This window comes from Budorcas taxicolor, chromosome 2 (genome assembly GCF_023091745.1).
Source record: "Budorcas taxicolor isolate Tak-1 chromosome 2, Takin1.1, whole genome shotgun sequence".
Taxonomy (NCBI): Eukaryota; Metazoa; Chordata; class Mammalia; order Artiodactyla; family Bovidae; genus Budorcas; species Budorcas taxicolor.
This window is the reverse complement of record NC_068911.1, coordinates 97,038,408-97,053,503: the sequence shown is the minus strand read 5'-3', so window position 1 is coordinate 97,053,503 and position 15,096 is coordinate 97,038,408. Positions and strand designations below refer to the sequence as shown.

General features: G+C 40.9%; 1 protein-coding gene across 4 annotated transcripts in view; it reads right to left on the bottom strand.

The window, feature by feature from the left end:
• GTDC1 (glycosyltransferase like domain containing 1) overlaps positions 1–15,096 on the bottom strand; it is a 434,499-nt gene that overhangs the window by 14,239 nt on the left and 405,164 nt on the right. For 3 of the 4 annotated variants that reach the window (XM_052658048.1, XM_052658065.1, XM_052658073.1), the window contains one exon: positions 14,127–14,236. The exons of the other annotated variant lie outside the window; for it this stretch is intronic. In XM_052658048.1, coding sequence (XP_052514008.1) covers positions 14,127–14,236 — 110 coding nt within the window. The remainder of the gene's footprint in view (positions 1–14,126; positions 14,237–15,096) is intronic. 4 annotated transcript variants of the gene reach the window in all.

Below are 15,096 nucleotides of genomic sequence, written 5' to 3'. Positions count from 1 at the left end.
CTACTTTTATCTCAAGAACCTCAAGTATGACAAACACATAGTTAAGTATAAACAAAATCCCATGGAACTTCAAAGAAGAGAAGCAGCATATCTCTTTCAGAGGTTAAAGAAAGTGGTTTAGGTGAGTCTTGGAAGATGGATTGAGCTTGCACAGATAGATGAGGAGGAAGGGGCTCTGGGTAGTGACAAAGTGAGTTACCTTCAGGGAACATGGAATAAGCTAGGCCACATCCCAGGATACTCATGGATAAGGACTGAAGAAAGGCTAGAAAGGTAGTTGAAACTATACTGGGAAATCCTGACCAATGAGGTTTATACTTATCTGACAAGGGCAAGAGTAGAGAAGGTGAGATACATGGAAATCATCTTTAGGAAGTTGAAGTTAGCAGAAGCTTAAGGATGGAGCAGAGGGCAGCTCTAGTCACCCCATGAGAGTGGCCAGAGGATGTGACTGGCCTAGATCAGTGGTTCTTAAATACCTGAGGTGGGACCTGGGTTTCCGAGTGGAGACAGATATTGGAATGAGGAATAAAATATGTGTTGAAAAAGCATAACTATTATACTCAGTTTTTACAATTAAAACTCCAAAAATTGTCACTCTGTGAAATCCCCTTGGGGACAGGGATGTGTACCCATGTAAAAATCACTGACATTCTTTCTAGTTGTAACCTCTTTTGGATGACTTTATTTTGTGGACAAGTATGCTAAGGCTGAAAGAGGGGACATGGTTAATCATTGTAAAAACTAGAACCAGATCTTGAGCCTTCTAAACTCCAAGGCAGTGTTCATTCCACTGTACCATGTATCTGTGATGGTTTCCATTTTTCAAATGTAACAATTTAGGGAAGGAGCGATACATCTGCAAAAACTCACTCTTTGGATCCAGATAGTCACTCCCTGTTGTGCTGCTTTCTGTCAGACACTCCTGTTCTGATAGCCATTGCAGGAAACTTGAATTTGTAAAATAGTCAGGCTCTCCACCAAAGTCCCTGATTGAGGCAAATTTTATTTTGACCATACCACACTCCAAATCATGACCATATATGACTATAGGAATTCAAAAAGATAAAACTCCAAAGCAACGTGTACCAAACATATTCCAAGATCTCCTATCTGTCAATCCAAGTCATAGGTACATTTGCAGCTTTCAAAATCAGCGTCTGTTTCTAATTTCTATCAATGTCTTGCCTTTTTCCCATTCATTATTTAATTAACTCATCTATTTCCTTGTGTCTTCCTCTGGTGTAGATTTCTCATAAATTATAAGGACAGTTTATGAAAATTAAAGAATATTGTTCCTCAGTAATGTTTTCATAGCTATAACTTTTGAGAACAACCTCTTGAGAGATGTTTTGGGAGCTGTATTCTAGGACATATTATTTTCACGGTCTTCCCCCTGGTAGGATGGATAAATGATTTTGCCTTGAGAATTGCATGGGATTTTCTGATTTCCATATAAAAGATAGATATTCCACTTATAGAAGCTACAGGCGTAGAGTTCAAGCAGTTTTAAAGTTTAGGCCTGATGGAATGGTATGTCTGGGGGTGATCAGGAGAAAAAGTGATTCTCAGTGGCTATGCTGAACAATGGGAGTGAGCTGTTACCAGTTACTTGTGTCTAGTAAGTCTAGTGTGTCTCCTGGGGTTTCCCAGGTGGTGCTAGTGGTAAAGAATCCACCTGCCAATGCAGGAGATGTAAGAGATGCAAGTTCGATCCCTGGGTTGGGAATATCTTCTGGCGAAGGGAATGGCCACCCACTCCAGTATTCTTGCCTGGAGAATCCCATTGACAGAGGAGCCTGGGGGGTCCATAGGATTGCACAGAGTTGGACACGACTGAAGCGATTTAGCTCACGCACACAATGAGCTCCTGAGCATTTGTGAGGGAAATGCAGCTGCAGAGTTCACAAACCTTTCCTGAGAAAGGAAAAGAAAGCCTCTCAAGTACATTGAACAGGAACTTCACCTTTGTCTGGGGTATCAGTGGGAGGTGGGCAGGGGAGCTTGCCCCTCCAACTGGGAGTGTTGCTGACTCTGAAACCCAGGCAGCTGTTTCTGTCTAAGAAGTCATACTCCTCACCTGCAAAGTGTCTTCTGGTCAGTTACACCACCGCCCTTTAGGGCAGCCAAGTGGCAACTGACTGTTGCGCACAGTGAAATGTGCTCAGAAAATAACAGAATGATGAAGGGTGCTGGGAGCAACTTAGGAGGGAAGGAAAAGGGGGGACACAAGAGCAGAGGCACCATTGGATTTGGGATTTTGCAAACAGAGAAAGGATATGCATGTGTCTATGTGCTTAAGGGCAGAGGAATTTCAACAGTAAATAATACAAGGCATGGAAATGGATAAGTGCACAGATGTACTCAGGAGATTGGAATTCATGAGGGATTAGGTTGGGGTCAGAGTTCGAAGAACCTCATTTATTAACAGGAAATTTAAGTTCATCCCATAGCAAACCTATGAGACATGTCCTTATTCTTGTTATACTGTTGTGATCCTCTTCTTGGATGGGCTGGGTTTAGAAAGAAGACCAAAACCAGTAAGTGGATGAATCAAATACCAAAGTGTCCCGAGGCCAGAAGACCAATCTGAAGGTTTTGGAAGAATTAAGGTCCCAGAATATAAGGGCCTGCATGCATGTGTGCTCAGTGGCCAAGTTTTGTCAACTCTTTGCGACCCTGTGGACTGTAGACTGCCAGGCTCCTCTGTCCATGGGACTTCCCAGTCAAGAATACTAGAGTGGGTTGCCATTCCCTTCTCTAGAATGTAAGGGCACAAGCTGGGAAAGAGGCAGCAGAAACAAGGATGGGGCATGAGAGTTACTTCCATGGGATGTTCTTTGATGTGAAGTTACTGAGTCACCCCAAGGGTATAGAAACGTATACGGCTCAGGAAACATAACTTGCATTGGCTTCACCATACATACAGATATTTCCCCATTATTTGACCAGTCTTTGTTAGGATATGCCTTTCCTTTTATTGTTTTGCTTAATGTAACTGCTCTCTCATAAATTCTTTGTATTTATACTTATTTCATTAACAGAAGAATTAAAGTTTTTATTCCCCAAATTTGATTTAGCACTTATTTCTTCAGCTTATCACTATCTCTGTTGTTTATTAGTTGTCTGAGTAAAAGGCCGAGCCTTATGCTTGGCACACAATAAGAGTTCAGTAAGTTATTGTACTTTTACTCTGTTAATGTTTGTGTAATCTTTTATCTGTAGCATATATTTAAAATATATAATTACTTACACAAATAATTTATTAGTTTTATTCCACAAACTTATTTGTTTTACTCAATTTCCTGTTTTCACTTAAAAATATTATAAAGTTGGGATAAGCATATTAAATTTTGTTATATAAGTGTGGTGGATGTTAATTTATATGCAAGCTGGATTTATTTCTGAATTCTTTATTTTTGTCCCTTTCTCTACCTTCATGTTTTTGAATCTGTAAAGTACTCTTTGAAAAGTTACCACTTCATATGTGTTCTGAATCTGGTAAGATGTGTTTTCCTTCATTATTCCTTTGTAAGTGATTTCTTTGATATTCTTTCTGCTTATTTCTTTATTTTGTAGGAATTTTAGAACTAGTCTGTGAGGATACATAAAGTGATATTTGGGCATCTTAATTGGAATCTTGTTAAATTTATAAATTCTCTTAAGAGATACTGTCATTTCTATCTATTCTTTCCTGTCAAGAGCATATAAGCATACAAGAGTGCTAAGTTGGTTCAGTTGTATCCGACTGTTTGTGATCCTGTGGATTGTAACTTTCTAGGATCCTCTGTCCATGGGATTCTCCAGGCAAGAATATGGGAGTGGGTTGCCATGCCCTCCTCCAGGGGATCTTCCCAACCCAGGGATTAAACCTCTGTCTCTCCTGTCTCTTGCACTGGCAGGCCAGGTCTTTACCACTAGCACCACCTGCAAAGCCCCAGGAGCATATATGTCTATATTTTAATCTTCCCTACTTTCCCATTATATTTTGTTGTCTTCTTCAGCAAAGGACTGGGACACAGTTTCAAGTCAGATTCTTAATAACTGACTTCCCCAATCATATTGTTGGAGAATTAATGATATGCCTCTTTCTAAGAATCGTACGAAGGTGGCTCAGTCTGCAGAAAATCTACCTCAGATCCATGTTATTTCAACATAAATAATGTCTCTCAGTTATAAACAGAGGCTGTTACTGCTTATTTTACTAGCTAGTCACTAGATTGTTATAAGGGTTATGGAATAATGTATTCAAAATTTATCTGAAAATGTTATAATACAAACAAGGACATGGTATCATAAAATGTGATTTTTAAAATGTTTTTGTTTCCTAGACATTAAGATTTTAGAGCCATGACATCTTCTCTTCTTGGTATTCACCATATGGTGCTAGACCACAGTAGGAACTCAGTTAATACTTCTATGTTCAGGGGAAGGAACAGTGACAAAATTTGTTTAAAAAAAAAAGAAAAAGGAATAGGTTTGGGGAAACATAGAGTCTAGAGAGAATGAGTTTATTTAATCTTACTGGCACATTTATTTCATCTCATATATAATCATATTACAATTCAACACTGATCAATATATTAATAGTTTTCCTTCTGCTGGGTCCCCCTGTAGAAAAATTTTATACCTTTATATTAATGTGATGTAAGTTATTTGTGTTTCTATTATTTCCCCCTTAGTGTAGCTGCTCTGCTGAAAATGAGATCGTAGCTGGGAGCTAAAAGAAAAGGGAGATGGGGGAGGGGAGAATGTTACATAATTATCTGACATTTGACTCCAGAGCAAAGGATCAGGAATATGCCAAGATCACTGTAATAACCACTGTCATGCCAGATACTAACCAGAAGCTTTCCACATACTGTTCTTAACCTCAAATTAAAGGTGAACTAGAAGGAAGAACTTATGTCTGACAAAACTGGAGTTCAGGTTGTTACTTTTCTTGTAGTTTTTTCACCTCCCCACTGCCCATGGGAAAAGCTAAAACTCCTTCCACAAAGTTGGGAAAGAGGAATCCTGATGTAAGGCTTTGGCTGTTCATAGAGCAAAGTATTTGGTTTAGAATTATCATTTGTGAGAAATTATTAAATATACAGACACATTCCATTGATTTGATATCTTAAGTATTTGCTGCTGCTTCTCTTCTTCTTAAAACACACACACACACACACACACACACACACACACACACACCCACCCCCATTTCAAGGGCTAATAATGTGACCTTGTCATGAGAACTGGCCAAAGCTAAAATATTTACATTGTGAAGCTTCTAGGCTTTTTGGTTCATTTGTAACATGGAGTCTGGTGGATGCTTTATGTGGCAGAATGACCTTTCAATTTTTGGATTAAAAATAAATAAAATAATGGCAAGAATGAACTTTTAAGGTTCAGCATCATTAATGTCCTCTTCAGATACAAAATGCATTAAAGACTCACTCCATATATAAACTCTGAAGAGAAGTTCATGAGTCTTATAATAAAAACTAGACAGTATTAAAAGTTTAGAAAGTACTCTTCCCCAAATTATGTTAATGTGCCTGAAATCCTCACTATAACTCACAGGAGGTGAGATAGGGTGGGTGGTTTTATTATCATAACTATTATTATAATTTCTCTTTTCCACCCATCTCCTCTTTTGTACTGTACATATGGATTAACTGAGTTTAATCTAAAAAACTATAGGACCCAGTCTGAAACCTGACCTTCTGACTTGAATTCATAGAATCACAGTTTCTCAGTTGTGGTACTACTGACATTTTAGGTTGAAGAACTCTTTGTGTGGGGACTGTCTTGTGCAGTTTAAGGGACTGTCCTGTGTCCTGGCCTCCACCCACTAGATGCCAGTAGCATCCTCCCCTCAACAGCTGTAAGAACCAAAAAGTGTCTCTGCTGCTGCTGCTGCTGTTAAGTCGCTTCAGTCGTGTCCGACTCTGTGAGACCCCATAGACGGAAGCCCACCAGGCTCCCCTGTCCCTGGGATTCTCCAGGCAAGAACACTGGAGTGGGTTGCCATTTCCTTCTCTCTGGGCATTGCATTTCCTTCTCAAAATATCTCTGGGCATTACTAAATATCCCCTAGGGGTGGAGGGCAAAACCACTCCTGACTGACACTATAAGCTTTTCAAAGTGCCATCACCATAAGTGATAATTAACTCCATTCCCACAAAGCCCAAATCGACTTTGTATGGACTGCTTAATGGGATACAGTTGATCGATGTGCCTGCAGATACTAGCTGGGCTGTCTCCAGCAAGAAGACTATGAGCAGTACTCTCGTATTTATTAAAAGTTATTCATTCAACAGGGAAGACTCACCCAGATATCATACCAAGACAGATATCTTGGATAGGCTTGATTCTTCTCTATGATGCACCATAGCTCATGATGCATATTAAAGAGCCATGGGGTCAACAGTGCTTTGCATGAGCTATTTCTGCTTTCCCCCATTCTGGGCTCAAAGCAGGATTGCATTTCCTGGCCCCCTTAGTGTTGGGCAGTACCTTTCAACAAGTTCTGGACAAAGATTTGAGTGGAACCCTTTGTCACATTTGGGCTTCCCTGGTGGCTCAGTGGTAAAGAACCCGCCTGTCAATGCAGAAGTCTTGGATTTGATTCCTGGGTCGGGAAGACACCCTGGAGAAGGAAATGGCAACCTACTCCAGTATTCTTGCCTGGGAAATTTCATGGACAAAGAACCCTGGCAGGCTACAGTCCATGGGGTGGCACAGAGTCGGACACGACTTGGTGGCTGAGCACGTACACATGCAATGTCACTTTTAGGCCAGAGGAGTAACTTGCTGACGAAAGAACCTCCCAGCTTTCTCTTCCACCAGGCATAGTAACAGGTAATGCTTGTGATGGTGAAGGCTTGGGTCTCTCTCTGTAAGTTTAGGTCCCTGAGTGACCATATGAGTAGAAGACTACTGCTCACCTGCAACAAATACATAGAATGAATAAAAACATAAGTGTTAAGTGTTTTAGGCCATTGAGATTTTTAAGGCTGTTAGTTTAGCATAATTTAGCTTATTCTGACTGATGTAAGAGCTGAAATATGAGAACAGATTGAAAAATAGATTTAGGTTAAATCAAGGTCATTTATATGAAAACAGAAAATATAATATAGAACCATTTAGAGCTTCCTTAAGTCTTAGGGTTCTCTATTTTCATTCACTAATTCTCTAATATTTGGAAATCATTTCAACAAAGATTCTTATATACCTGATATGGTATGTAAACATTATTCTATTACATTAGACTTATTCTTCATTCATTCAAATAGTATTTATTGAACAGTAAATATATGCCAAGTATTATTTGGAATATCTTTCCACTTCATATTGTTTTTGACACCTTTCTTGTGATGAAGACAGATGGCAGAAAGAAGAGGGAGTTCACTCTAATGTCTGAGGAGTGATATATTTAGGAAATGAATCTGAGGCTTTGTGGGGGTTCTTTGTTTGTTTTTAAACTTTCCATTTGCATAGAAATTATTAGAGAAAATGGAAATGATTTCATACGTGTAGCCAGGAATTTTCCACCATTTTCACCTTCTGCTTTCTTACTTATAAAACAGGGATAATTTTATGGTTTCCACTTAGAGGATAATGGCAGAAAGGTGGACTGACAAGGTTTGAACTGTGGATTGAAAACTGGATGGATGTGTGATTTCAGGTAAGTGACTTAATCTCCCTGTTTCTTACTTTTTTCAGCTGTAAGATGATACAACAGAACTTAAGTTACAGGGCTGTTGTGCATTTGAATCAGTTCTAATGAGGTGGATGAAACTGGAGCCTGTTATACAGAGTGAAGTAAGTCAGAAAGAAAAACACCAATACAGTATATTAACACATATACATGGAATTTAGAAAGATGGTAATGATGACCCTATATGTGAGACAGCAAAAGAGACACAGAGATAAAGAACAGACTTTTGGACTCTGGGAGAAGGCGAGGGTTGGGATGATTTGAGAGAATAGCACTGAAACAAGTGTATCACCATATGTGAAACAGATCACCAGTCCAGGTTCAATGCATGAGACAGGGCTCAGGGTCGGTGCACTGGGATGACCCTGAGGGATGGGGAGGGAGTTGAGGGGGGCGTTCAGGATGGGGGACACATGTACACCCATGGCTGATTCATGTCAATGTATGGCAAAAACCACTACAATATTGTAAAGTAATGAGCCTCCAATTAAAATTAAATTAATTAAAAGGAAAAATAGAAGGCAATGCACAAGGGGCTTCAAACAGTACCTGGCATGTCCTAAGTGCTCTAGGAACTGATGAGTAAAGCACTGGAGTTGGACTACTTCTGTGATGCAAACATCACAAAAGATATTTTGCTTTATTCACCACTTCAACCTAAACATCTGGTTTAGTACTTGGCATAAAACATACAAAGCAGGGACTTCCCTGGTGGTCCCGTGCTTAAGAATCTGCCTTCCAATGCAGGGGGTGTGGGTTCAATTCCTGGTCAGGGAACTAATATCCCACATGCCTTGGGACAACTAAGCCCAAACACCACAACTAGAGAAGTCGGCGTGCTGCAGCTACCGAACCCGCATGCTCTGGAGCCTGTGCTCCACAACTAGAAAAACTCCCGTGCACCACAACCAGAGGAAGTCTGTGTGCTGCAACAAAGACCCAGCACAGCCAGAATGAAATCAAAAAAACCGAAGGACATTTACTGGACACGTACAGGAGCAGGGATGAGGGGACTGACTCTCACATCCTACTCCTAGCCTCGCAACCATCTACTACTGCCTGTCTCACACACTGTGCCCGGCGCTAAGCACTCGGAATAGTCACTGTCCTGGGTCATGCTCCTCTTTGGTGAGATGAAAGGACGATACAAAAGAGCTATAAACTATGTGGCTGTAAATGAGCTAGAATCAATAATACTACGCTACCACACTTTTCAGAAAAATGGATGATAAAAACCTTGCAACAACATAATTTGAAAACAATCAACAGTATGAAAACTCTACAAAGTTGCTCTACTGTGGTTTTAATATTTTCAAAAGGAATTTAAAAGAGGTTGCTGCATCAAAAAGGGCAGTAAACTCATTGGCGCTAATGCCATCGCTCAGAGAGATGTTACCTTTTCCTACAAGCTCTGTGGAGAGGAAGGAGAAAGAAGTTGAATAAAGAGTAATTAATGTACAAACTTTCAAGCAGAATAAGAATAAGTCCTGGAGATCAGAAGAATAGCATAGTGGGGACTTCCCTGGATGTCAGTGGTTAAGACTGTTTCCATTGTAGGCGGTGCAGGTTTGATCCTTGGTTGGAAACTAAGACCCCACATGCCCCATGGCCAAACAAACAAACAAACAAACTCTATGCATGGTGATAACTATACAATTCTGTAAATATACCAAAAATCATTGAAATGTGCAAGTAAAGCAAGTGGAGTATATGGTATGTATATTATAATGTAATACAATTTTTTTTAAAGTATAGCATAGTCATTATAGTCAATAATACTGTATTATATACTTTGAAATTGGTTGAAGACTAGATTTTATATATTCTTATCACAAAAAAGAAATAATTATGTGATGTGAGAGAGGCCTTAGCTAGAACTACACTGATGATCCTGTTGCAACTTGTAAATGTATCAAATTATCACACTGTACACCTTAAATGTATACAATGTTATATGTAAATCATACCTCAAGGAAAAAAAGAGTAATCAATGGCCCTGCTGTCATGTATTAAACTTGTCTTGGTTTTGCTTGTGAAAGACAAAATCTGACCCACAAATAGTATAATCAAAGTGATTTAAACTTTCAAAGACTCAGTTTTTCCATCTATCAAATGGGATAATAATACATACTCCGCTGGGATTATCATGAGCATTACATGAAATAACTCAGCAAAGGACCAAGCAAGTAGCAAATATCTGCTTCTATTCTGTCAACGGGAGCAATGAACAGGGTAGTAATAACTACTTGTGCAATTATTTACGAGAAAGCCACTTTCTCACAAATGTTAACAGTGTCCAGAGTTATTCTTCTGGCTGATACTTCATAGTTTCAACAGCGAGAGAGAGAGAGAGAGAGTGAGTGAAGTCGCTCAGTCGTGTCCGACTCTTTGTGACCCCATGGACTGCAGCCCGCCAGACGTTGGTGTTGAAGTATGGGTTTTAGATATGCTAATAAGGCACCTGGAAGAGGCAGCAGGCAAAGAAATGCATACCTGCTTTTGTTGTTGTTGCTGTTTAGTCACTAAATCCTGTCTGACTCTTTGTGACCCCCATGGACTGTAGCCTGTCAGGCTCCTCTATACCTGCTAGGTAACCCTTTGTGTGAAGTGCTAGATGGTGAGTTGGAGGAAAAAATGTTTAGAGAAACACTTGGGTCAGAAAACAAGAAAATGGAAATGTAGCATAGCACAGTGGTTAAAAATACGACATAGTTATGTGGCCTCACTTAACGTCTCTGTACCTTGGTGTACCTCTGCACCTTAGGGTAGTTTCCCCCACTAAGGAAAATGGAGATAGTAATGCTGAACAAGACTGCTAAGAGGTTAAAGATTTAACATTTATAAATGGCTTAGAACAATGCCTAAAATACACCAAGTACTATATTAGTGCTTGTCAAGCCCGAACAGTGATACAAACAACAAAAGTTACACAAAGTGTCCCGTTAGGAAACCTTTGGAGTAAAGACTGGCAATGTGGCCGTCTAGGAGCACAACCTGGAAAGCCATCAGACTCATTCATCAAGCCAACAACTCGCGCTCTTCTCATGTGCAAGGTGAAGTGCTGCAGCCTGAAAGAGCTGATTCACGTTTGACATGACAGATGGGCCAGAGGCGAAGGCAGAAGGGAGAACCAGCTGCGACTGGGAACAACAGAAGTGTGTGCACAGGTAACAGGACTCTTCCTATGGTCATCCACAGCATCCCATAGTGAGCCGCAGCATTTTAGGTATGTGTTGATTATATGGAAGTGTCTCCCCAAGGCAGGGCTCCCTGAGGTGCAGGCTGCATCCTGTTCACCGTGAAATCCCTCTTCCAAGGTGCTCAATAAGTATGTGTTGAGGTCAGGCCAAAGTGAGCGAAAGATTGAGCCTGTAATTACTGAGCACTCAGTTCTCAGGCCCCTAATTGCTCCCCATCCCACTTTCAATCCCCACGATGCTGCTCTAAATTGCTAAACGGGTGGGAAGGGAGAGCTGTGATTCCAAAAACATGGCCCTTTGAGGAAAAACCTAGTCTTCTTTGTAGTGGTGGCTTAAAATTACCTAACAGTGAAGCTGGCTGAGATGCCCTCTGCTTAGTTGTATTCTCCAGTCACTTTCCTCAGTTCATCCACAAACACCTCAATACTGGCACAAACGAGACTGAAATCACCAGCTTTGCAAATAAGCTGATTTTTTTCTTCCTTCTTTCTCGACAGCCATCCATCTACCAAATTCTTTTCCGTGTTTTTCTTGAGAATCTCTCTCTCCTACAGCCCTCTCACTAATCTTTCTGCCTCCAACCACCACACTGATGCTGAAGCTGAAGCCCCAATACTTTGGCCACCTGTTGTCAAGAGCTGACTCATTGGAAAAGACCCTGGTGCTGGGAAAGATTGAGGGCAGGAGAAGGGGATGACAGAGGATGAGATGGTTGGATGGTATCACCGACTCAATGGACATGATTTTGAGCAAACTCCAGGAAATAGTGGAAGACAGGGAAGTCTGGCGTGCTGCAGTCCCTAGGTCACCAACAGTCGGACATGACTTAGCGACTGAACAGAAACAAACCACCTCACAGAATCCATGCTCAGATGACTCTGCAATCTTACTGTGATTCTGCCTACATATCACTGCAACAGAAACCTTCCTAAAATACAGGTTTCATCATATCTCTTTCCAGTTCAAGACTAAGGTTCCCTATTTTTTACCTTTACTTAACCTACTTTGCAGATCCCCCGTACTTTGGCTCTACCCTGTCTATGTATTACTTACTTACTAATTTTTGTATGCAGAATCTTCTCTTCTACTTAGGGATCTCCTAGCACTAATCCCTGAAATTGTTCTCTCATTTCAGTATAATATCTGTAATATTTGCTTCTCCATGCTTTTCCCATGTTGCTTCCCCTTTTGCAATCCTAATCCTAAGCCTCTGGCTATTCAAGTGCTACCCCTTCAATTAACATGCTACTCTAAACCACATGTGTCAGTACTCATGTATAATTATATTATCGTGTGTTTCCCTTCCTGTTTCCTCTGCTTACACAAAACTGTTCCTTCTTTAAGAAAACTATAAACTGCTTGAAGGCGGGAAGTTCACAGTATTTTTACCTGTTTACCCAACAAACATTCACTGAGTTCCAGCCTTGTGTCAGGCACTGCACTAGGCTTTGAGGAACAGTGATGAATGAGATAGTCACAGCCCTTGTCTATCCAGCACCTATGTTCTACTTAGTGTTTGTGTGTATGTGTGGCAGTGAGATAAGAAATTTCACATAATTATATGATTAGAAACTAAGGAAAGTATCATAAGTAAAAGTATAGGGTGCCATGAGACCATGATAAAGTTTCACACTGAAAGAAAATACACCTGAGCTGAGATCAAATAAATAACAAACAAATAGGCAAATATCCCAGAGAAGGCAATGGCACCCCACTCCAGTACTTTTGCCTGGAAAATCCCATGGACGGAGGAGCCTGGTAGGCTGCAGTCAATGGGGTTGCTAAGAGTTGGACACGACTGAGAGACTTCACTTTCACTCTTCACTTTCATGCATTGGAGAAGGAAATGGCAACCCACTCCAGTGTTCTTGCCTGGAGAATCCCCGGGACGGGGGAGCCTGGTAGGCTGCTGTCTATGGGGTTGCACGGAGTCGGATACAACTGAAGTGACTTAGCAGCAGCAGCAGCAGCAGGTAAATGTCCAGAGATTTAAAGAAGTTTGGAACCTTAGAGGAACTAAAAAGAGGCTGGTGTCCACAAGTGCAGGGGGCAGAGGCTGAGCCATATCAGATGAGGCTACTGAGGTACAAGCTGGGTGTACTTCCTCACATCACAGCAGAATCACCAAGTACTGGCTAAGTGAGGGTAACATGTTTACATGGTCCTTAAAGGAAATGGCAACCCACCCCAGTATTCTTGCCTGGAAAATCCCACGGATGGAGGAGCCTGGTAGGCTACAGTTCATCGGGTTGCAAAGAGTTGGACATGACTGAGTGACTGACACTTTTCTGAACTTTCCTTGTCTGCATACTTGGGGTTTGGGCTCCCCAGGTGACTCAGGGGTAAAGAATCTGCCTGCCAATGCAGGAGATGCAGGTTCCATCCCTGAGTTAGGAAGATTCCCTGGAGAAGGAAATGGCAACTCACTTCAGTATTCTTACCTGGGAAATTCCATGCACGGAGGAACATGGCAGGGTACAGTCCATGGAGTCGCAGACAGTCAGACAAGACTTAGCAACTGAGAACCCACTCATGCATACTTGGAGTATACAAAAAAGTTGAATATCCAAAACTTAAAAAACAGGAACATTTAAGACCTTAGAATGGTAGTCAAGATTCCCATCTTCTGACACAGACATGCTCAGTGAGGATGCAGGGTGAAGGAAATGGTTCAGAAGAAGCTCCCTATGGCATTAGGGATGAGAAGACTTGCTGCTATCTGCTTCAGATTTCTGTTTGCTTTCTCAAGTTCAAATAAAAAAGCGGGGACCGATGACAACTATGACATGTATCTACTCTGCTTTACAAGTTTGATGCCAAAATGCTTTACACAGGCCACCTAACAGATGGTAATGTATTTTAGCCATTACCAGAGTAGGATTCAAACCAGTGACCCTGAGGTGAGAGGTTGTATATCCAATTAAAAATTCCCACTTTCCTTAACTGTTAAGATGCCTACAGCAATATATTTTATTTACATCAAGATGCATTGTATAAACTATATTTGATAAAAGAGATGACTTCACGTTCTCAACTTAAATCAAAGAATGCTTACTTAAGTATTTTTTTAATTGAATCACACTTTAATGCCATCGTATAATCTTTCGGTTAACAGTGCTCATCTTGATTATTCTAACAAAGGGAAACATGGAAATTAATACTTAAGTTGTAGAGCTTATATCATCTATAAAAATACACACTAGAAAATACAAGAGAGATACCTGGGACGTCTGTGAAGGTTTCTCCAAGGACAGATACGTGGAAATTGAGTCCTAAGTCCTTAAGATGCATCAATACCTTAAAAAAACTCTCTGGATCTTTATCATGCTCCCTGGAAGTAAAAACACAAAATATAACTTGTGATATCTTAGGGCATGTATTAGGAAAAGAGTTTTCACTTCTCATAGGCTCAATTCCTCTCCTGGTCTACTGTTAGGAGAGCCTCTGGCATCACAGCAGAGATCTTCCCCCACCCTTATACTGTAGCATTATTGTTGTGTGTGTTCATGAATTTAACTTTGCCAGGCTCCTCTGTCCACGGGATTCTCCAGTCAAGAATACTGGAGTGGGTAGCCAACTTCTTCTCCAGGGGATCTACCCAACCCAGGGATTGAACCTGGGTCTCTTGCATTGCAGAGAGATTCTTTACCATCTGAACCACCAGGGAACCCCTAACTTCTCTATCATGGATCGAAATTCAGTCCTATCAAAGTTTTAAAGCTCTGCAGCTTTTCATTAAGGGAAAAATTTATCATGTTTTTCACATCTTGGGGTTAGACCATAGAAAGTCTGAGCTTTCTGGGTGGCTCACCGGTAAAGAATCTGTCTGGGATGCAGGAGACACCACAGGTTCAATCCCTGGGTTGGGAAGATCCCTTGGAGGAGGGCATGGCAACCCATTCCAGTATTCTTGCCTTGGAGAATCCCATGGACAGAGGAGCCTGGCAGGCTACAGTCCACAGGGTCGCACAGAGTCGGACATACCTTAAGTGACTGAGCAGGCATGCATAGAAAGTCTAGCGTATTTTCCTTTCTCCTAAAATGGTTAATTTTCCACTTAACATAGGTTTTTAACAAAAGAAAAGATCAGTCTTCAAACGACAATTCTCCACTGATCATGAGAATGTACCAAAGATGCTTTTCATTTCCGTGAGTCTGAATACCACCCTCTCACATTTACTGAGCTTCTTT